The sequence below is a fragment of the Bactrocera oleae genome, chromosome 4 (genome assembly GCF_042242935.1).
Source record: "Bactrocera oleae isolate idBacOlea1 chromosome 4, idBacOlea1, whole genome shotgun sequence".
Lineage (NCBI taxonomy): Eukaryota > Metazoa > Arthropoda > Insecta > Diptera > Tephritidae > Bactrocera > Bactrocera oleae.
This window is the reverse complement of record NC_091538.1, coordinates 4,698,619-4,716,926: the sequence shown is the minus strand read 5'-3', so window position 1 is coordinate 4,716,926 and position 18,308 is coordinate 4,698,619. Positions and strand designations below refer to the sequence as shown.

The 18,308-nt window shown below is 33.2% G+C and overlaps 2 protein-coding genes and 1 non-coding gene across 4 annotated transcripts in view; 1 reads left to right on the top strand and 2 right to left on the bottom strand.

The window, feature by feature from the left end:
• Positions 1-18,308, bottom strand: part of mwh (multiple wing hairs) — a 94,750-nt gene that overhangs the window by 24,846 nt on the left and 51,596 nt on the right. The gene's annotated exons all lie outside the window — the stretch shown is intronic.
• Positions 8,850-9,364, bottom strand: LOC106626878 (lysozyme B). The gene has a single exon (XM_014246757.3). It carries the CDS (start codon positions 9,334-9,336, stop codon positions 8,911-8,913), a length of 426 nt encoding a protein of 141 aa, XP_014102232.2. The 5' UTR covers positions 9,337-9,364; the 3' UTR covers positions 8,850-8,910.
• TRNAD-GUC (transfer RNA aspartic acid (anticodon GUC)) lies at positions 13,765-13,836 on the top strand. The gene has a single exon. It is a non-coding gene; the product is annotated as a tRNA-Asp (tRNA).

Genomic DNA, 18,308 nt, shown 5'->3' with positions numbered 1-18,308 from the left:
ACGTCTTCGCCCATTGTTTCATAGCATGCAATTACAAATTGTTTTTGTACAGTTGCATGTTGTTGCATGTAAATTGCTGCGGTTGCGGTATGACATGTGGAAATCATGTTAGTTTAACCACACGGAACAAATGCGTCAAGACCATTGTTTAACGGTATACTGCCATAAGTACCTATAGATACATATATATGGCACCTAAGTACACACATACGCTGACAAGAGTAAGGAAATTGAACAGGGATGGCCATTAGCAGTGCGCGCTAACGAAAATTCTACAGTAACTGGAGAAAGCCATGCGAAAACACAAACAAATGTTTTTGTTGTCAAATACTTACAAGTTGTCGGTAATTTGAGGCATGCGACATGAGCTGCCACACATGCGCAACACAGCAAATGCGATAGTTAAACGTTCTACTGTATGCTCTCCATCTATTCACAAGCAACGTCTGCACCCACATGCAACCACGCAATTTTCCCGTAAAACATTACGTTCATGTACGCCGACTGAGAGGTGGCCTATTTCCTTGGCTAGTTGTTGTTGTGTGTCTTTTGTATTGTTGTAGATTCGAAAAAAAATTCTATTGAATTGCTATTCGTTAGTATCGAAGCTTGCGTAGTCAAGAAGCTTTTACATTTTTTTACCACATACACAGTAATGCTAAATAAAATTATATTCATGCTTATTCTAGGTGCTATCTTTGTAGGCTATGGCAATAAAAGTATTCGAAAATTTAAAGCGATATTAAGTGATGATGTACGAAGACCGCAAATTACGTCTGAAAAATGGAGAGACGCGTGAAATTCTGACTACAACATTGTAGGTTAACATATTCTAGTCAAAGCATAAAATATCGCAAGGCTCTGGCAAACCAAATTGAATGGAAGAATTGGAAGAATACTAACCTGGCTAACTGATAGAGATATTTTTCTATAAGTATATTAGCCTAAACCTCTTAGCATTTTAACATATACAACAATAATGACATTTATTATATTATTTACTCTATTTGAGTATTGCAAATACAATACAATTCAACAATAACTACAAACACAACCACTTTAGAAGCAGTCATCAATGCTTGGCACTTATCCGTCGAAGTTGTGCGAGGTGTACCAGGCACGCCAACCTTGCATGCGCAGCGTCTCTTGGGTACAACGTACTGAGGGTTCTATGTCGTCGGCCAATAATCCATTGCAGTCGATGTGACAGTGGTTATAGGAGAAGCGACCGCTGGCAGGTTGGCAGCAGTAGTAGTCGTTGATCTACTGTTTGGCCATACAAGCCCAGCCCGCCAATTGATTTCTGGGTGCAACCAAACGAGACATCTCACGAGCTAAGGAGCAACGATCCAAGACCTCATAACTAAAGGCTGGTGCGGCCAAAGCCAGAGCGCAAATCATGACGCCGAAAGCTTTCATGGTGCAGTGTATTGTTTCTCAAGAACTATTTAGAACTGATAATTTCTGAATGCCTTAGCACGGCTTTTAATGCTGAACAGCCGCATTTAACTATTGAGATAAGCTCTGCTTTGAGTACGAGTACAATAGTTTTGATAAAGTTTTATTTTATTTTCAATATTTGCCGGCACTTCTTGATTGATCATACTACTTTTATACTGTCAGATTGATTAATAATACTTTCCAGCCCCATCGAGTTATTGTTGCTCTTTTACATAAGTAGCGTTTTAAATGAATTTATTTCAAATAAATTCTCAAATGAACTTCGGTACTTTGTATGATAAGATATAAGCGTTTTGTTGTGTTGGAGGCAATAAGGTGTAGTGCGAAGTAGAGATAATTTTACTTTCGATCTTTCCAGACTGTCTGGCAGCCATTGTTAATAGGGTTTGCTTCTGATTTGTGAGATAAGACAGGTGGTTTGCCAAGATTTGTTAGTACCTCAGGATATATAAAAACTTTTCTAGTTCAAGAGTTCTCCATTTGTTATGTAAGAAATAGAGCTTACAAGACCTTAGCTTAAGATGTGCCAAGCATTGTTGACTGCTTTTAAGCTATTAAGAATTATTTGTATAAGAATTTTAAAATTATATATTGAAATAAATATGTGAAGTTGGTTCTGAAATTTTTATGTTGTATAATTATTTATTTCAACACAGTTTTAGTTAGATTGTATAGGATAATTGAATATTTGTGATGAACAATAATTATTTGCAGGTGCCCAGAAACTTTTCGTTCATACTTTGTCGGAGTTTATTTCTTAATTTATTGCTTTGTCATTCGGCGTAATTATTTATGTGAAAAATACACTTGCTGTAAACTCAGATCAATTATGTATGTACATATGCAAGTTACCGTCACTCATGATCTAAGTACATGTACTTGTGGTTAACTCGAGCGAGAACTACGTCACGCTTCAGTTATAAAAGGGGGAACTTAGCTCTGGACTAATAAGCAAAAGTTAAAACAGAAAAACTAGAGTACCTATATACATATATGTATGTATATAATTGTTTTCTCAGGTTTGAAAAGCTACTTTCCGGACAAGCTGTCGCAAGCATATTAGGGTTCTTGGGCTTAAGAAAGAAAAACAAAATGATTAACTATTACGTAGGATATATACAAAATTTAACAAAGGCTATGCAATTTAAATTATTTACAATTTTTTTAGGCCTTGCAATTTTCCACTGAACTTAGTTAACCTCTCTTTCGTTCAGGTTGCAGTCAAGAACTTAAAATATACAAACCAGCAGAGCATGACCATTTAATCAATGGCAAGATTATAATATATGATAACAAGTATGCAATTGAAGTTTACAAGCGATCTAAGTACATATGTGATTGTTGAGAGAGGGAGAAATAGAGAACAAATAAGAAGTTGCAACCTTAGGTGGGAATAGTCAAGATTTCGTCTACATAATCATTTCAACATTTTCTTGCAATAAGTTCACGATTGCCTGTCTGTTTATTTAAGTTGACCTATGTATAGACTATATAATATTTTCCCTTCTTCAGTGTTCTGTATGTGAAAGTTTGAATATTTAGTTGACTTTAGGTGATAAAGTTTTCTTTATTGACATTTAAAGCCACAGGACTTTTTGCCATCAAGTGACCTCCTTCAACAATGTTTAAAGACTATATAAACATTTTTGATATTTTTAAAGCCAAATGTTATATCATGTTCTAGCTCCATGTTTCACATGATTGCGCTATGGAAAGGAACGACAATAGTCTAAATTTTTGAATGTTTCACCGTGTAGTAAGAAGTTAACAATATTTTATATATAAAAATAATAATTTCATTCATAAACACTCTCTCGCTGCGAACCATCTGTCTGCCATTCTGCGTATTTTCTCTCTGTGTGCAGCAAATTAGCACTTCGTAGACTGTGATTTTATGTAAGCCCACTTCCTTCCTTGCTTAATTAGACACTTACTATATGGCAGCAACTGTGGAGGAAGCAAAAGAACCAACCAACCAGCTCACATAATAAAGACTTCCTGAAGCAACTGTATTCTGTGACAAGTTTGTGTGAATATGCTTACATCGATTAGCGGTGATACTCTACATATTGGCAGCAGCTACGCAGATAGCTGAAAAACAATACATGCCACAACAACAACACAGGCAGACAATTTCTTCCGCTTTGGTTGCTAAAGTTGCTTTTGTTGCATTGCTATTCTTTTGATTGCACATTAAGCATGCATTGACTGCTTCGAGTCATTGGCCTTCTTTCATTATACCGGTTATTATATGTGTATGTAAATTTCATATATTTATCATATTTTCTTTACAAACTTTTTGTAAACGTCTACTTGGCTATCTCAGCTGCTTGCAAGCACCTTCTTCATGATTTTCCTCTCTTTCTTGGTTTCTGCTATCCACTTTGCTAAGCATTTTCAGCTATTGCCAGTTGGTGGCTGTTGTTTTGTGGTTTGTGTTGCGCGAAAAAAAGTTTCGTACCTTCAGTGAATGTTCTTTAGTTTGCACATTCTCATTTCGGCGTTTAATGTTATTTCACCGATTTTTCTCTGTTTACTTCTTCTTATTTCCAATGAATCTTTTTACCTTTCCTTTGCTAATATTTCATATTTTTAAAAATGTTTGGTTTCTTGTTCTGACGGCATCATTGCAATTCACTGGTGCCGTACGTTTAGTTGTGTCTGTTGAGGCTCATAAAGAATAAAATCTTGTTCTTTACGATATTCTAATAATTTCTCTATTTTTTCTTATATGGTTTGTTTCACTTGTTTGTATAGTTATTTTTTGCTTCCAATACAGTTTTTGTGGCACAATATACACATGACGTTTGAGAGCCTATCTAGTGGCATGAGGCATGTTTGTTTACTGTGATTAATATGAAATCGATTCTGTAGAAAGTTTCGGTTGTCATTATTTTAAATATCAAAGCATCACCTATGTTATTTATTTTGAATAATCTCTTTATCTGATGAACAAGTGTTCGAAAACTCGTCGTGGAAAAAGAGGTTTTTGTAAAGCTTTTTTAAAATATTGTAGTATATAAATGATTCTAACTCAATATACATATGGTCTAACCCTTTCCACAGTGTCTGGTCGCGTTAGGAAAGAAATTAGTCAATAGAAATCTATATCGATTGATGTTGGCGGTTACTGCGAGAAAAGTTTCTGGACTTCTGATGTTAAAAGGAGATTGAATGGACTGTTGATCCATATCTTTAGAGTCGATTACCTAGGAGGTAGTTTTTTAGGTTTTTTGAAAGTTTATGCCAGCAATCGTATAAACATGTACGAGTTCAAGGCAAACAGCGAAATTATTCTATACCACCAAAGATGTCCAAAAATATACTGAAAACTGACTACTTTACTGATTAGGTATTAAAAAAACACAAACCACGTGTATTTTGTAGAACTCCAAAATGTAATAAAAATAACTCAAATATAAAAAGCTACTAGTTTTTGCTTAATTATGCAATAACATAAAAGATAGTTCCATGTATATTGGAACCAATTACACATATTGTAAAACCGTTATTCATTACTTTATTAAGCAAAGTAATTTAAACGGATTATTGCCAATATAGCGACCTTCACACAACAAATTAACACAAAAAGTTTTCAATTATTAAGGTGTTATGAAGACAAATAAAATAAATAAAATAAATAAAAAATAATAACCAAATAATATCGCGAATAGCAATATAACGGAAATAATTAAAAAATCGAGTCAGTTGCTTTGGCCAAGCTCTCGTAGCTGTAGTAATTAAATTAGAGGTTGGAAAATTTTAAGTGCAAATTTTTTTGCACACAAAATCTTTAATTAAATTTAGTACAAATTTAAAACGAAACTTAAAATCAAAAATAAAATATTGTAATATTTATAAATATTTACGTCTGCACATACGCTCATATAATATCGACAATGCAAAATAGCGCCGATTTTGACTATAAGCGCTTTTTGTATATAATTTAAAAGCATAAGTACATATTATATATTTCTATAATTATCCATAACATATGTTTCCTAAAACGTGATACTGCCGCCACCAATTATGACACTATTTTTGTTGTCATCGTATATTCACTGACACAATTTTACTCATTAACACAACCCGCCAACCTTTGTCGCTCGTTTTCCAAAGCGAATTATTGAGTCAACCAAGCATTGCCATGCAAATAAAATATAATCACAATAACATTTTGCCTCATATTAGCTCATGAAATATTGCCACAAGATATACTCGGTTGTTGGCTCATTTGCTAGTTACGCTACATTAAAGTTGTCTAAAAACCGTTTACTAATCGCTCTGGCGCCTATTTATGTGCCACTGTGATTTTCGAAGCATAACTGAAGATATTTCGGTTGCTTATTAGTAATCATATAAGGGTCTAATGATCCATGTGCACTATAATAAGTTATTATATCATTAACATTATGGATAAAACACTACAAAGGCCTTTCAAGTGGCATATTATTGAATAAGTGAAGCTGTATCCCTTAATCTTCCAGAGTTAAGTCATGCACCGAAGCGAAGACATACGTTTATATTGAAGACAGTGGTATTTATACTAATCAATTACTTCTATATATATATCAATTACTTCTATATATATATATATTATATATATAATAGACTGTATACGAAATCGATTTTCATGAAATATTTGTCCTTATACTATTTTGAGAGGATTGTCAACCTATAACTAGATTGACAACCATTAACTCTTTAACTAAAATTTATGTATAAAATCTAAAATTTGAATGAGCTCTACTCTAATCGTCACATGTCACGTAAACATGTCTACTATTCAAGAGTATCACTGTAACAACAGTCAGGCATATAAAATATTGTCTCAATTGTCCCATTTTTTTTAACAATTTTTATTTTCTAGATTAACTTGATAATTGATCGGTTATATATATACAATATATATGATAAGCTTTGTTTATTATATGTTTTTTACGCACTTAAGTAAGTCGCCTTAGACCCGCTTATCTAACTATATCTTCACTTCATTGATAATCGTAATTGTGCGGTGAATACCAGCATTTCGCCAGGCGGAGATATCGACTTTAAAAAGTCTGTTGGTCAAAATATTATCAAATATTGACATTTTAAGGCAAGTTTGTGATTTATCACTTGTTTATCAAGACAAAAAAGCTAATTTTGAAGATATTATTTTATTTAAGTTTTATTTAAAATTATGTATGAGCAAGCGTATCGCGTTGGCGAGCAACTTTTATGTCCTTAACACTTCTGAAAAATGTTAATTTATATTATAAATATTTTGATATTGGTAATCTAATATTAGCAATGAATGCGCAACTTTCGTTTAAGATAAGAATTCTCACACGCTTTATTAATCTGGCGCGAGCATCCGGTCTTTGCCGATGATATCTATACGTATATTATTATACTATATACGTATATGTGTTTACTATATTTAAACATAATTAATTGAATATTAAACATTATCTATGAAAGTCAAAGTATTAAAATGACAAGCCTTTCAAAAGTTGAATCTTGATATTTGAGGAAAAAAGTATAAACGGAAAACAGATGTGAAAAATCGAACGTCAGACTTTAAAATAAAGCAACCAAAAAAGGACCTGAAAGCTACAGCGAGCTCAGTTTAAGTGCAAACAGTTCAGAAATGTTTGATAGGACACTATTCTCGGTTCCTATGGAAATAACAGGTTGAATAGGAAGTACTGAAAAAAATGACAGCAGCAAAATGGTAGACTCAATCGACGTAGTAAGTCGAATCCTAGTAACAAGTCATACTAAGTGGGGGAGATCGAGCTATACACGCTACTGATATCAATTTTATATTACTATTTTTTTTTAAACTCTGTTGCCATTACCCTCATCTACGATTTGATTTCAGTGAATCTCCATGGTACAGCTAATGTTCGCTGACCTCGCCACACTTAACCCTTGGCGCCAATAGCTAAGCCAAAAGGCAAGTACGAACAACTGTCGGCACACGGAGTAAGGCAGCAGATAATGACAGTTTTGAAGTTGGCAGTTTGTCGGAGAGCAAGCACATGCAACTGCGGCTTTCACCGGGTACACTTAGAATACCACGTAACTGCAAGTAAGCAAGCTTTTCTTCATTTTGCCGGGTTATTGAATAAATTATCTAAGCGAATAATCAGTAGCTTTGGTAAACATTTGCTAAATGTTGGTACTTTGCAGAAAAGCAACAAAGAAAAATGAAAAGAATGACTGCCACATGCAATCAGCAATTTAGGCACTCGGCCGTAACGGTGTATACACAACCAACCGTATCGAACGAGACATTCATTCAGTCAGCCAGCAAATTGCAAGTACAACAATTTTTCGTCTTCACCAGAGAAGTGGCAGCCACATTTAAAGTGCCGCATTAAACGGCACCCAAGCAAGTCAACCGACTACATTTCCACAACGTCGCGCAGCCGACACTGCCGGTCATTAGTGTGCAAATACTTGACGCGCATGCGCGTGTTGGCGTTATAAACCACAGACGAGTTTGTGGCTTTTTTTGTTTGCTACCTTTGCAGCCACTCTTTCTATTTGCCAAGTTCTTCCTGCTGTGCTCGTGGTTTAACCTGCTGCGTGCTGTGACTTGTTTGACTTCCCATTTGATTAGCTGTCTTTCAACGCCAGGCCGCTGTGGATGTCCAGAAATGTAGCTGACACCCACGCGCTAGCGCAGATGCAGCTACGTTGGCTGGCGCACTCAATCAGTCAAAAATACTTCCCGGCTGTGGTATGACACTGGTGACCTCACTGTTCTCAGTTAATTTGGATTTTAGTAATTTCTGTGTGTTTTCACAAATATTTGACACCTTTTGACTCTTGTGAGATGGGATAATTAAGTTGTTGTTAGATTGGTTGTAAATAGCTTATGCAGATTTCATCAGGTTCAAGAGGTTTTGAGAAAAATTTAGTAAAGTAGAGAAGTGACAAAAAAATATAAATATGTACATATATTCAACATATGATGCTTCCGAACTAAAGTTGTATCCGAAACTTGTCAATTGATGTAGATATACACGTGCGAGAATATACAATATATTAAATGTCGCCAAGTACATTCCTTGTAAGGTATTCGAGGAGACCTTATACCTTTATAATTGTTTCATTAGTGGGATTTAGTAAATTGAACGAGCTTTCAAATTTGAGTATTTTATCTAACTTAACTCAAGCTCAAGTTTGTTTGAACCCTACCAATGTTAAGATTTCCAAAGATCCACAACTTTTTACAAACATGTTAATTAAACTCTTTAGCCGAGTTTATTAGTATCAAACAGAATGAGTGTAAATAAGTGATCAGCCACGTGGAACTTAAAACTACATCGCCAGTATAGATTTGTATGTAACATAAGCCTAATGAACCCATTACAAAATCAACAAATACTTTCTCATTATTTTGCAGTGATCATTTATTCCAATCCTTGTCAAATATTAGCCAAATCGACAGTCAACTTAGAAGCAGTCATCAATGCTTGGCAAAGCGCCATCGCAGAAATGCCATGTGGACCAGGCAGACCAACCTTGCATGCGCAGGATCTCTTGGGCGCAACGTACTATGGGTTCGATGTTGTCGGTTAACAATCCATTGCAGTCGATGTGACACTGATTGTAGGAGAAGCGACCGCTGGCAGGTTGGCACCAGTAGTAGTCGTTGATTTGGAAGAGACCGTAATCGTTGGAGCCATTGTAGTTGGTTGGACCGACGACGTCAGTGCGGTAGGAGCTCTCGTGTTCAGCAATACAAGCCCAACGAGCCAATTGATCCCTGGGAACACCCAAGCGTGACATCTCACGAGCCATAGAGCAACGGTTCAAGACCTCCCCGAGGGCTGGTGCGGCCAGAGCCAGAGCCACGATTAAACAAATGAAGGCTTTCATGTTGATTATTTGTAACTGTTTCAATTAAACTGATAATTTAACATGTAAATTGTCGAGCTTTTATACTAAAGCAGGCACACCTAAAATACTAATCTGTCAAATACCTAGACGGTAGATAAGTGTGTTTATCTAAAGTTGTTGACGATTTTACGCTTAGAATTTTAAATTATAAAATTATAATTTCCGTCGCGTTTCACTACTGCAACGTAAACAAATTGAATCGAAAACAACTTAGTACGAACAGCGCGAAAACAGGACACAATGCACAGAACTTATTGCCATATTGATATTATATTTTCAAGAAATATCACGGTTGACTGGCTAATATATAGGTATTTTCTTATAATTTATCAAATACCGAAAATTTCTGCATTAATCCAGTATAAAAGTGAATTCGTTGACTGCCATAAAGGTCTTAGTACGTCGCGCTCTAGAGGTCCTGCGCATGCAAGTTTGGTCTGCCTGGTCCACCTGGCATTTCTACGATGGCGCTTTGCCAATCATTGATAACTGCTTCTAAGTTGACTGTCGACTTGGCTAATATTTGACAAGGGTTTGAATTTCTTAAGTTATTAAGTAAAGTTCCATTATTTCTAAGATTTTATCACCATCAGAGCCGGCAATAAAAAATAAGTCTGTCATTATACATACATACTTGTATATACAAATATAGACAACACTGCTATGATGTGCCTACCAACCATCATGAAAAGCCAATGAACCAATTGCAGCATACATCAAGTTTAATTGCAGCGTCTGCGCATGCCTATACGTACATACACATATAATGCATAATATGTTTGCTAATAATATTTTTGCTATGTAGAGCTCATTAACGGAGAAAAATATCAAAAATTTATGATGCTGTTGACTGTAAAACTTTCATAACAATATTTATTTTTTTAGTTTGTCTTCACTTTGAAACAGAATCATGCAACATTATGCACAAAGATATATATGTATTTCGTTACAAGACAGTGAGTGATATGCGCCGAAGTCATACCTAAAAATGCAATAGCGTTAAAATAAAACTGTGTAAGTGAAAAAGTCACAAGCGCATTCTCAGCAGTGCCGCGCAATCGCAAAAATTACATACATACACATTATCGTCTACATGTAACTAAATGGCATTATATTGTATCTAATAACAATTTCATAGCAAAGCACAAATAACAACACCATGTAACGATTGCAGCCACTTATTGCCTTTATTTATATGTTTCTGCGTATACATGTTTAGCTGGTTTATGTGTTTGTGCGCTCATCGTAATCGTGGTTCAAGTTGAAAATTTGTCAACTCATGTTTACATTATGCGCATGCGCGACTCTTTGGCTGGCGCATGCAAGCTACTGTTGGCATGGCAAATTGGTAAGCGGGGTGACTGTGAGCGTCTAAAGACCACAAAGAAAGCCAAAAACAACAATCCAAAAGAAATGTTTGTGTTACTGTGTGCCAAGTAGCGTAATTTTTAAGAAAAAATGTTTAATGCAACATTTAATTAATAAATTGTTTGTGAAGAATTGCCTCAGCTTTGTAGCAAAATTTGTTTTTAAAGATTTTGTGGAAGTCTACAAAAGTAAGCTATTACAGAATTTAAAAAAAAAACAAAAACGTTGTTTTTTATTTAAAAAAAACTTATTTTGCAGTTGAAATTAAAAAAAAAACTCGTAGAATTTTTTACGAAGTTGTGTTCAACACATAGACTTGATGAGAAAAATTTGAAACGATGTTGGCATTTTACAAGTAATTTAAAATTAAAACTGAAAAAGTGTTGTGATTTTAATCATTTGTAATGAAAAAAATTTCATTTTGATTTTTTCAAACTTAAATTTAATCTAAATATTTTTTAACAATTACTTATTTTTATTTAAATGAAATTTGAATTTTGTATTGGCGTCCATATTATTTCTGCGTAAAATCATAAAATAAATTCTATTAAAAATAATAAAAAATTTTAAATAACAATCAAAATACTGTCTTCAGAAATTTGAGTTTTTTTACAAAAAAATAATATTTATACAAAAATAATATTTATGTAGTCTTGCAACATGTTGCTACAGAGTATACTAGTTTTGTTCTCCGAACGGTTGTGCGCATCACCTAAAACTAATCAAGATAGATATAGAGTATACATAAATGATCGGGATGACGAGACGAGTTGAAATTCTGATGTCTATCTGTCTGTCCATCCGTCCGATTGTGCAACTTGAGTACAAATTAAGATATCTAGCTGAAACTTGGTACATAGGTTCCTTGGCACCATAACAAATTTGGTATTGTAGATGTGCGTAATTTTTGTTAATTACATCTCACTGTCACAAACAAACTGAAGCCACCTGTAAAATTAGAGGTCAACACGCTTTGATAAAACTTTATAATTTTTCACCAACAATATTTTATTGTTTGCTTTTACAAAGTCGCTTCGTAATCTCCACTTTAGCTAAAGTTTTTTCTTTAATTATTGTACATTCGCATACTTATTCAAATAATTTTGTGCTCATATGGCTCATGTGAAATGCCGCTGGCAGCGGTAGACGACAATTTTTGTATCACAAACATACATACAAATTTATATTTTCAATTAAATTCCCATACTTGAAAGTCTTCGCCTTGCGTGTTTTCATCATATTTTTGGTTTTCTTGCATTTATCATGTCTTCATGTCGGTTGTGAGCTAAAATGTTTATGAATGAAGCAGAAACTGTGTAAAATACATACAAGCACATATTTTAATATAATTTATTTATGCACTACATGTAAAATACGCTTTTGACTTTAACGCTTACTTAAGCCTCACTAATGTCAACATCAGCTGATAGTTGCTAACTGTGCTCGTTGTAGCTGTCATCAACAGCTGTTAAAGCAATTTTTAAGCTGACAGCTGAGAGCGTGTTACAATACTTATGTTTGTATGTAACTATTTACTTATTTTACTACTTTGAGCAACTGCAGCAAAGCTAGGTACAGCAAAATTGTGTTCATTCATATTGTAGCAATTTTTTATGACAAGTGTGACCAAGGAAATCGGTGAGGTGTCAGTTGTAAGTGAAAAGGTGTTGCAGTTAAGACAGTTGACTAATAGGTTTACGTGTTATTGACAATATGACACATCTTATGTCAGTCCATATAATATAAAACCATAAATATACCAAATATAGTGTTGTATGTGTGTAAGGTATGAGTAAAGTAGAGTAGCGTAAAATGTACAGCGCATACGCGTGGCACTTGCTATGCTTCGTTGTGATTAAAATGTGATGCTGAAATTTTGAGGCAAAATTATTTGTAATCATGAAATTTTGAAAGTATTGGTTGGTTTCACCAAAATTAGTAAAAAATTGATTTTCAAACAGCAGCGGAAGTCAATGATTAGAAATTAATATTATAGCGGAACTGAAATAAAACACAGAACTTTGATTGGTTTGTAGATATTGGGTTAATCACAAATAAATAGAAATTTAAATATTATGTATATGTAAATATGCATCTAGTATGTAAAAAGTGAAAATAGCTTAAATAAATAATATAAAATTTATATTTATATTTATTATAATTTTGTATATTTCTATGCCAAAATAGTCAGTTTATTTATATTTAAAAAATCTTTTCTCAGAACTCAAATATGCTTTTAAATAGGAATCAAATAATATTATTTTTTTAGGAGAATTTGAATATAATACTTTTACATAAAAATTTTATTAAAAAAAAAAATTTCAAAAATATTAAAAAATTCTTAAATTTACTATTTTTCAGCATTTCCTATAAATTGCTATAATTTCTTAAACTTACTTTTACACTGCTATCAAAACCAAATATGCAAAAACCGAAAATTGTAAAAAGAAATAAACCAAAACGCTGAATTTGCCAACTCTTACTTTTGTAAAAACCACAGCAATAAACAGTTATGAGCTGTAAAAAATCAATAAAGCGTAAAACAAAGTAATCGCCAATCGCTCAACTATAAACTGTCTACTTTAGTTTTGTTAACTTTGTAAGTGTAATAAATATTACAATTATATCTCAACTCTCAGCAATTTTTCGTAGAGCTTTTGTCTTTGCGTGTCATAAATTTAGCTGTTTGCATAAATCTTTAAATTTGTATTTTTTCGACCACTTTGATTTGCATATTTATGCCGAGCGACCTACTCTTTTGTGTTGTTGTGTTTTTGTAGTTTCTATTTATTTTTTTGCTGAATTTTTAAGCAATCTCATTTTTGTTTTAATCACAGCACATAAAATGTATATAAAACGATTAAGCAGCAAGAACCGCAAAAGCTTTCAAATATAAAAAAATAAAAACGAAAAGTAAGAAAAGCCATACATTTTCACCAAAAATAAATTTTAATTTGCATAAATAAAAACAAATATTGTTGCTGATAAATATTCAGCTCTTTGGTAATTCAACATAATGTGAAAGTATTTTAATATCAATCCTCGATAGTATAGTGGTCAGTATCCCCGCCTGTCACGCGGGAGACCGGGGTTCAATTCCCCGTCGGGGAGTAAATTGAATAAAAAGTAATATTTTTTATTAATTAGAAATGTTTATTTACAAACCGCTAATACGTATAATCTTTTCTAAATATGACTTTTCCGTGCAACTAAATAATATTTAATTACTTTTACTATAATTGCGTGCGCTTAGAAAATTTACACATTTTTTGTAGTAATATATTTGCCTTTTTTGACAAGCTCGAACACGCTACAAATCAATTTAGCGCGCATATTTCGGCGGTTTAAGCTAAAAAAATATACATTTAAGCATGCTTTTTATGGTTTTTTTTTGGGTTTCGATTTGTCAGTATATTTTGCATCTGTCAAAGTGCGGGTAGTTAGAGCTACAATATATTTGAAGCTGTTCATTTTTACTTATGTTACCTGTAATGGTTGTTGTTGTTAATATTAATTGCTAAGTTACGTGCACACTTTTAAAAATCGCTTAGAGCTTCTCACAATTTCACTCTTTTACTCTTTTACTCTTTGTCGTCTTTTAACAACTTCTTCAAATTCAAAACTCTCAAAAGCGGAAAATTGTCTGAATGGCTTGAAGTTAGCTACCGTTGTGAATAGTATGCGTGGTTTTTTGTGTAATTTTATTAATCAGTTTTCTACAAAGAAAGAATGAGAAAAGCTTTCCCAAGAGCTCATAAACTAAAAAATTATTTATAAAGCTATAGTAGAATTTTAACAAAAATATCATACTTATAAAGATAATAAGTGAAAGTTCTTATGTAGACTTAATGAAACCTTTAAGCTTAATGAAAGTTCTAAACTTAATGAAAGCTCAAATATTAATGAAAGCTCTAAACTTAATGAAAGCTCAAATTTTGATGAAAGCTTTAACTAAACTTATTGACTTATATAAATCCACCAATCTCAACAACATTCAATTTAAACATGGCCTTTACAGTCCTAATATCGAAATAAAATAATAAATAGCTCAAAATCAATTGTACCTTTGTGAATTTCGAGTGCTCTGAGCCTCTCCTTCTTTATAATTAGAGCACATACTTAGTACGACGAAATTTAAATGAAGTTAACACTATTTTCACTTTTTAATACCACTAATACCGCACACTGGTGACCGCAATTGGTCACATGTGACGACGTTTATGGTCAAATGGCGTGGCGACTAATTGACCCATAGAAGACACATGAAATGACAACTGAGAGCGTGCAAACAAGAAAACTAAACAGCAAAGGTTGGCGCTCGTTTGAGAAAAGTAACAAATACGTACGAATAGATATCATCACATATACACATATGTATGTATGTATTTAAAAAGTAATCAGTTACCGCGTAGCTGCAGAAGTCTTCCAAACGCAATTAACATTTGACAATTGCCTGTTTGGAGACCACGCCGGCGAGTGGGTTCAACGCAGAGTTCAACACGGTTTGACAAATTCCACCGTATGTCACTTAACGGTAGCTAAGCAGTAAATTTGTATTATGTTTATATAATGCACATTTTCACTTTTTAGTTACACTAGCTGTCTTAAGTTTCTTTTCTTGCCTGACTTTTATACTCCAAAATGTGTTTTTTTCTATATTTTTCCCTCCATGGCCAATTTTGTTTCGTGTGTAATTAAAAATGTAATTAACTGAAGCAGAATAGCAGCAAAGTAAAAAAAAAAACAAAGTTTTTCTAAAAAAAATAAAAAAAATTAATCACGCTGACGAAAAATATTTACTATGTTTACACCCTGAAACAAAAGTGTGCTTCCTACACTAACACCCGTGACACTGGGACGCTGGAAAATCTCGTTTTTCACTATTTCCGTCGGCTGCGGCTGAAAACGTACCTTGACTTTCTTTCACGCTGAACATTAGCTCAGCGTGGCATTGACATTAAATCTTTTTCCTTTTAATTAAAATGGGTGTTGCAGCGCTAATTAATTTTTAAATGCGTGAAATAAAGTGAGAAACGCAGTGCTGCTCATTGCTTCAAGCGGGCATTGTGGTCACGCCTGCGCAGTGTGTGGCATGAACTCAAGGACTTTTATGGATGTCTATTCAAACCATTTTTTCACAAAACCGCATGCTGTGCGATTTTTATACCAACATGAATGAATCACTTAGGTGCCTAAGGCCAGAAACACACTGGAAAACACAAACTCTAAATAAACGACCAAAAGCCAACAAACTATTTGTTGCAAGTAATAACGCATGCCAAAGCTATAATTTATTCTGGCTTTTTTCCTTGGCTTTCTGTATGTCCGATTTAAGCATTTAGACTAGACTGTGAGTCTTTAGTGAATTACACAGAATTTCCTACTACTTTTGACGAGCTAAGTGCTGTAGCAAACAGGTTAAAACAAGTGAAAGTAAAGTATTTCCAAGCATAAAATAAAAACTGTTTTTTTTTGCATTTCAAGCACAATTTATCGTAATTGTGAAGCTTCAAAAACGTAGTGATAAGTGAAGTTTCCAGAACTCTCATTTTTATAATTCTTTGGAGCTTTCAAAATAAATTTTTTTAACAAATTACAGTAATTGTGGAGCGTCAAAAAAGTAGTGATATAAGAGCTTTCCACAGTTATTAATTTTTATAATTCTCTAGGGCTTTCATAATTAATTTTTACTACCAAACAGAAGAGCTTTTCGGAGCTTTTACCACTAATAGTTATTGTAGTCGTGTAGTTCGAAAAAAATGTCATTAGTGAGCTTTCTAGAGCTTTCATTTTTATAATTATTTGGAGCTTTCATAATCAATTTTTAACATCTGTAATAAAAATCATCTTGTTGCACACTTTTACTTTTACTATAATTACTATAAAGCTTACTCTTTAAAAATTCTTTAGCTTGATTTTAAATATGGCGTTATTTTTTTGGATGAAAGCTACAGTAAATGAGCTCTTTTTTCAAACAGAATAAGCAACCTCAGTGTTTTTGATTTCAATTCACTTGCAGATTGATTTATAACTGTATTGGAACTTTTTTTTTAGAAAAAAATTTATCAACAATATTCATTGAACATAAAATTTCAAATGAAGTACAAAAGCTCGCAAATAAAGCGCATAAAGCATTGACCTATTATGTATTTTTTGCAACAATTTTTATATCTTAATCCCATCAGCAATCATTCTGTGTACTGCCTGCTTTAGTTCTCAAAAACAGAAAAAAAATGAGTCATGTCTTATTTAAGCTGAACGCTGAAGCAAATATAACAAAAGCAAAGCCGATGTAGATAATCAATTGTAATTGCTTTCGATTTGCCAAGGTGTGGGTGCCAATTTAACAGATTTTTTATTAGGATAACAACACACGTGAGTCATTAGTGGGAATCGAGCAAAGACAAGCCAAAATAATTAATATTTTGCAAAAAAAGGAGAAGCAAAGCCAAGGTAATAACACTAATAAGAATGTGTAACGACAGACAAGAAATAATACACAAATCAATTTAAAAGTAATGAAAGCTAACATACACACCCACGCACAATATATTGGCACTGCTGTTAAGACAAAGCAAAGCTTGATAAATTGCTTAAGCTGGTGTGAAAAATATGCAAAATGTGTTTATAAACTTTAACCAAAAAGGGAGTATAAACAGACAGTCTATAGCTCGTTTCTAGGTATATTCACCTTGTTCAAAGAGTAAGAAAAAAGTAAAAAAAAATATATTAAAATGTTAATAAAATTCTATATGTCAGAAATGCAAAAATTTTGAGAGTTGCCGTTATTAATTAAATCGCTTTTGATAGCTTTCGCTCTTGGCAGATATCTAACCCAAATGCATGCATTAAACCCATGAAACGCAGAGTTCGTTTGCATTATAAATTATTTATTAATTTTTTTGGCAATATTTTATTTGCTAATTTGATGTATTCACCACTCTTCTCATTTTTACCACTTATATCTACAAGAGGAGGATGTAAACGTTATTAATTATTGTGCCTTGAAACTACACAACATTCTCGTTTATGTTTTGACTAATTTATCTACGTTTTAAAACTTGCCCATTTTAGCTCATATAAAATTTCATATTCCCCACATTGTCTCTCTTCACAGCTCATTTATTTCGCTGTTTGGATCTGCAGTGAAATATGGGTCACTGTATGATTTATTCTCTCAAACACTCTAAGCAGCAGCGGCTATTTAGAAGTTGCGTAAAGATGGCACAGCATCGTGATTATATTTTCATTGGCCTACAGCTGTGTGTTAAATGAGCCATAATCACGTTGAAATAGCAGACACATGAAATGAAGCAGACACCTTTCGAAAAGCTAACACACTAAATACACTTTGAAACAATAAAAAAGACAGTTTAAATATTTTCACCAAAAAGGGGAAAAAAACGAACGAATGAAAGTCAATTGTACGCACATAAATATCCGCAAGGTGTTAACCCACATCCGTTGTTTTTCTATTGTGGTATTCATTACCGCGAGATGCATACTTTTTATGATATTACAATTAAAGAGCTTTAGAGCTTTTTGCGCTGATTAATAATTTTCACACTTTTTCCGTAATCAAA

Excerpts from the sequence above, each read along its gene's own strand:
- LOC106626878 (XM_014246757.3), bottom strand. The coding sequence starts at position 9,336 with ATGAAAGCCTTCATTTGTTTAATCGTGGCTCTGGCTCTGGCCGCACCA.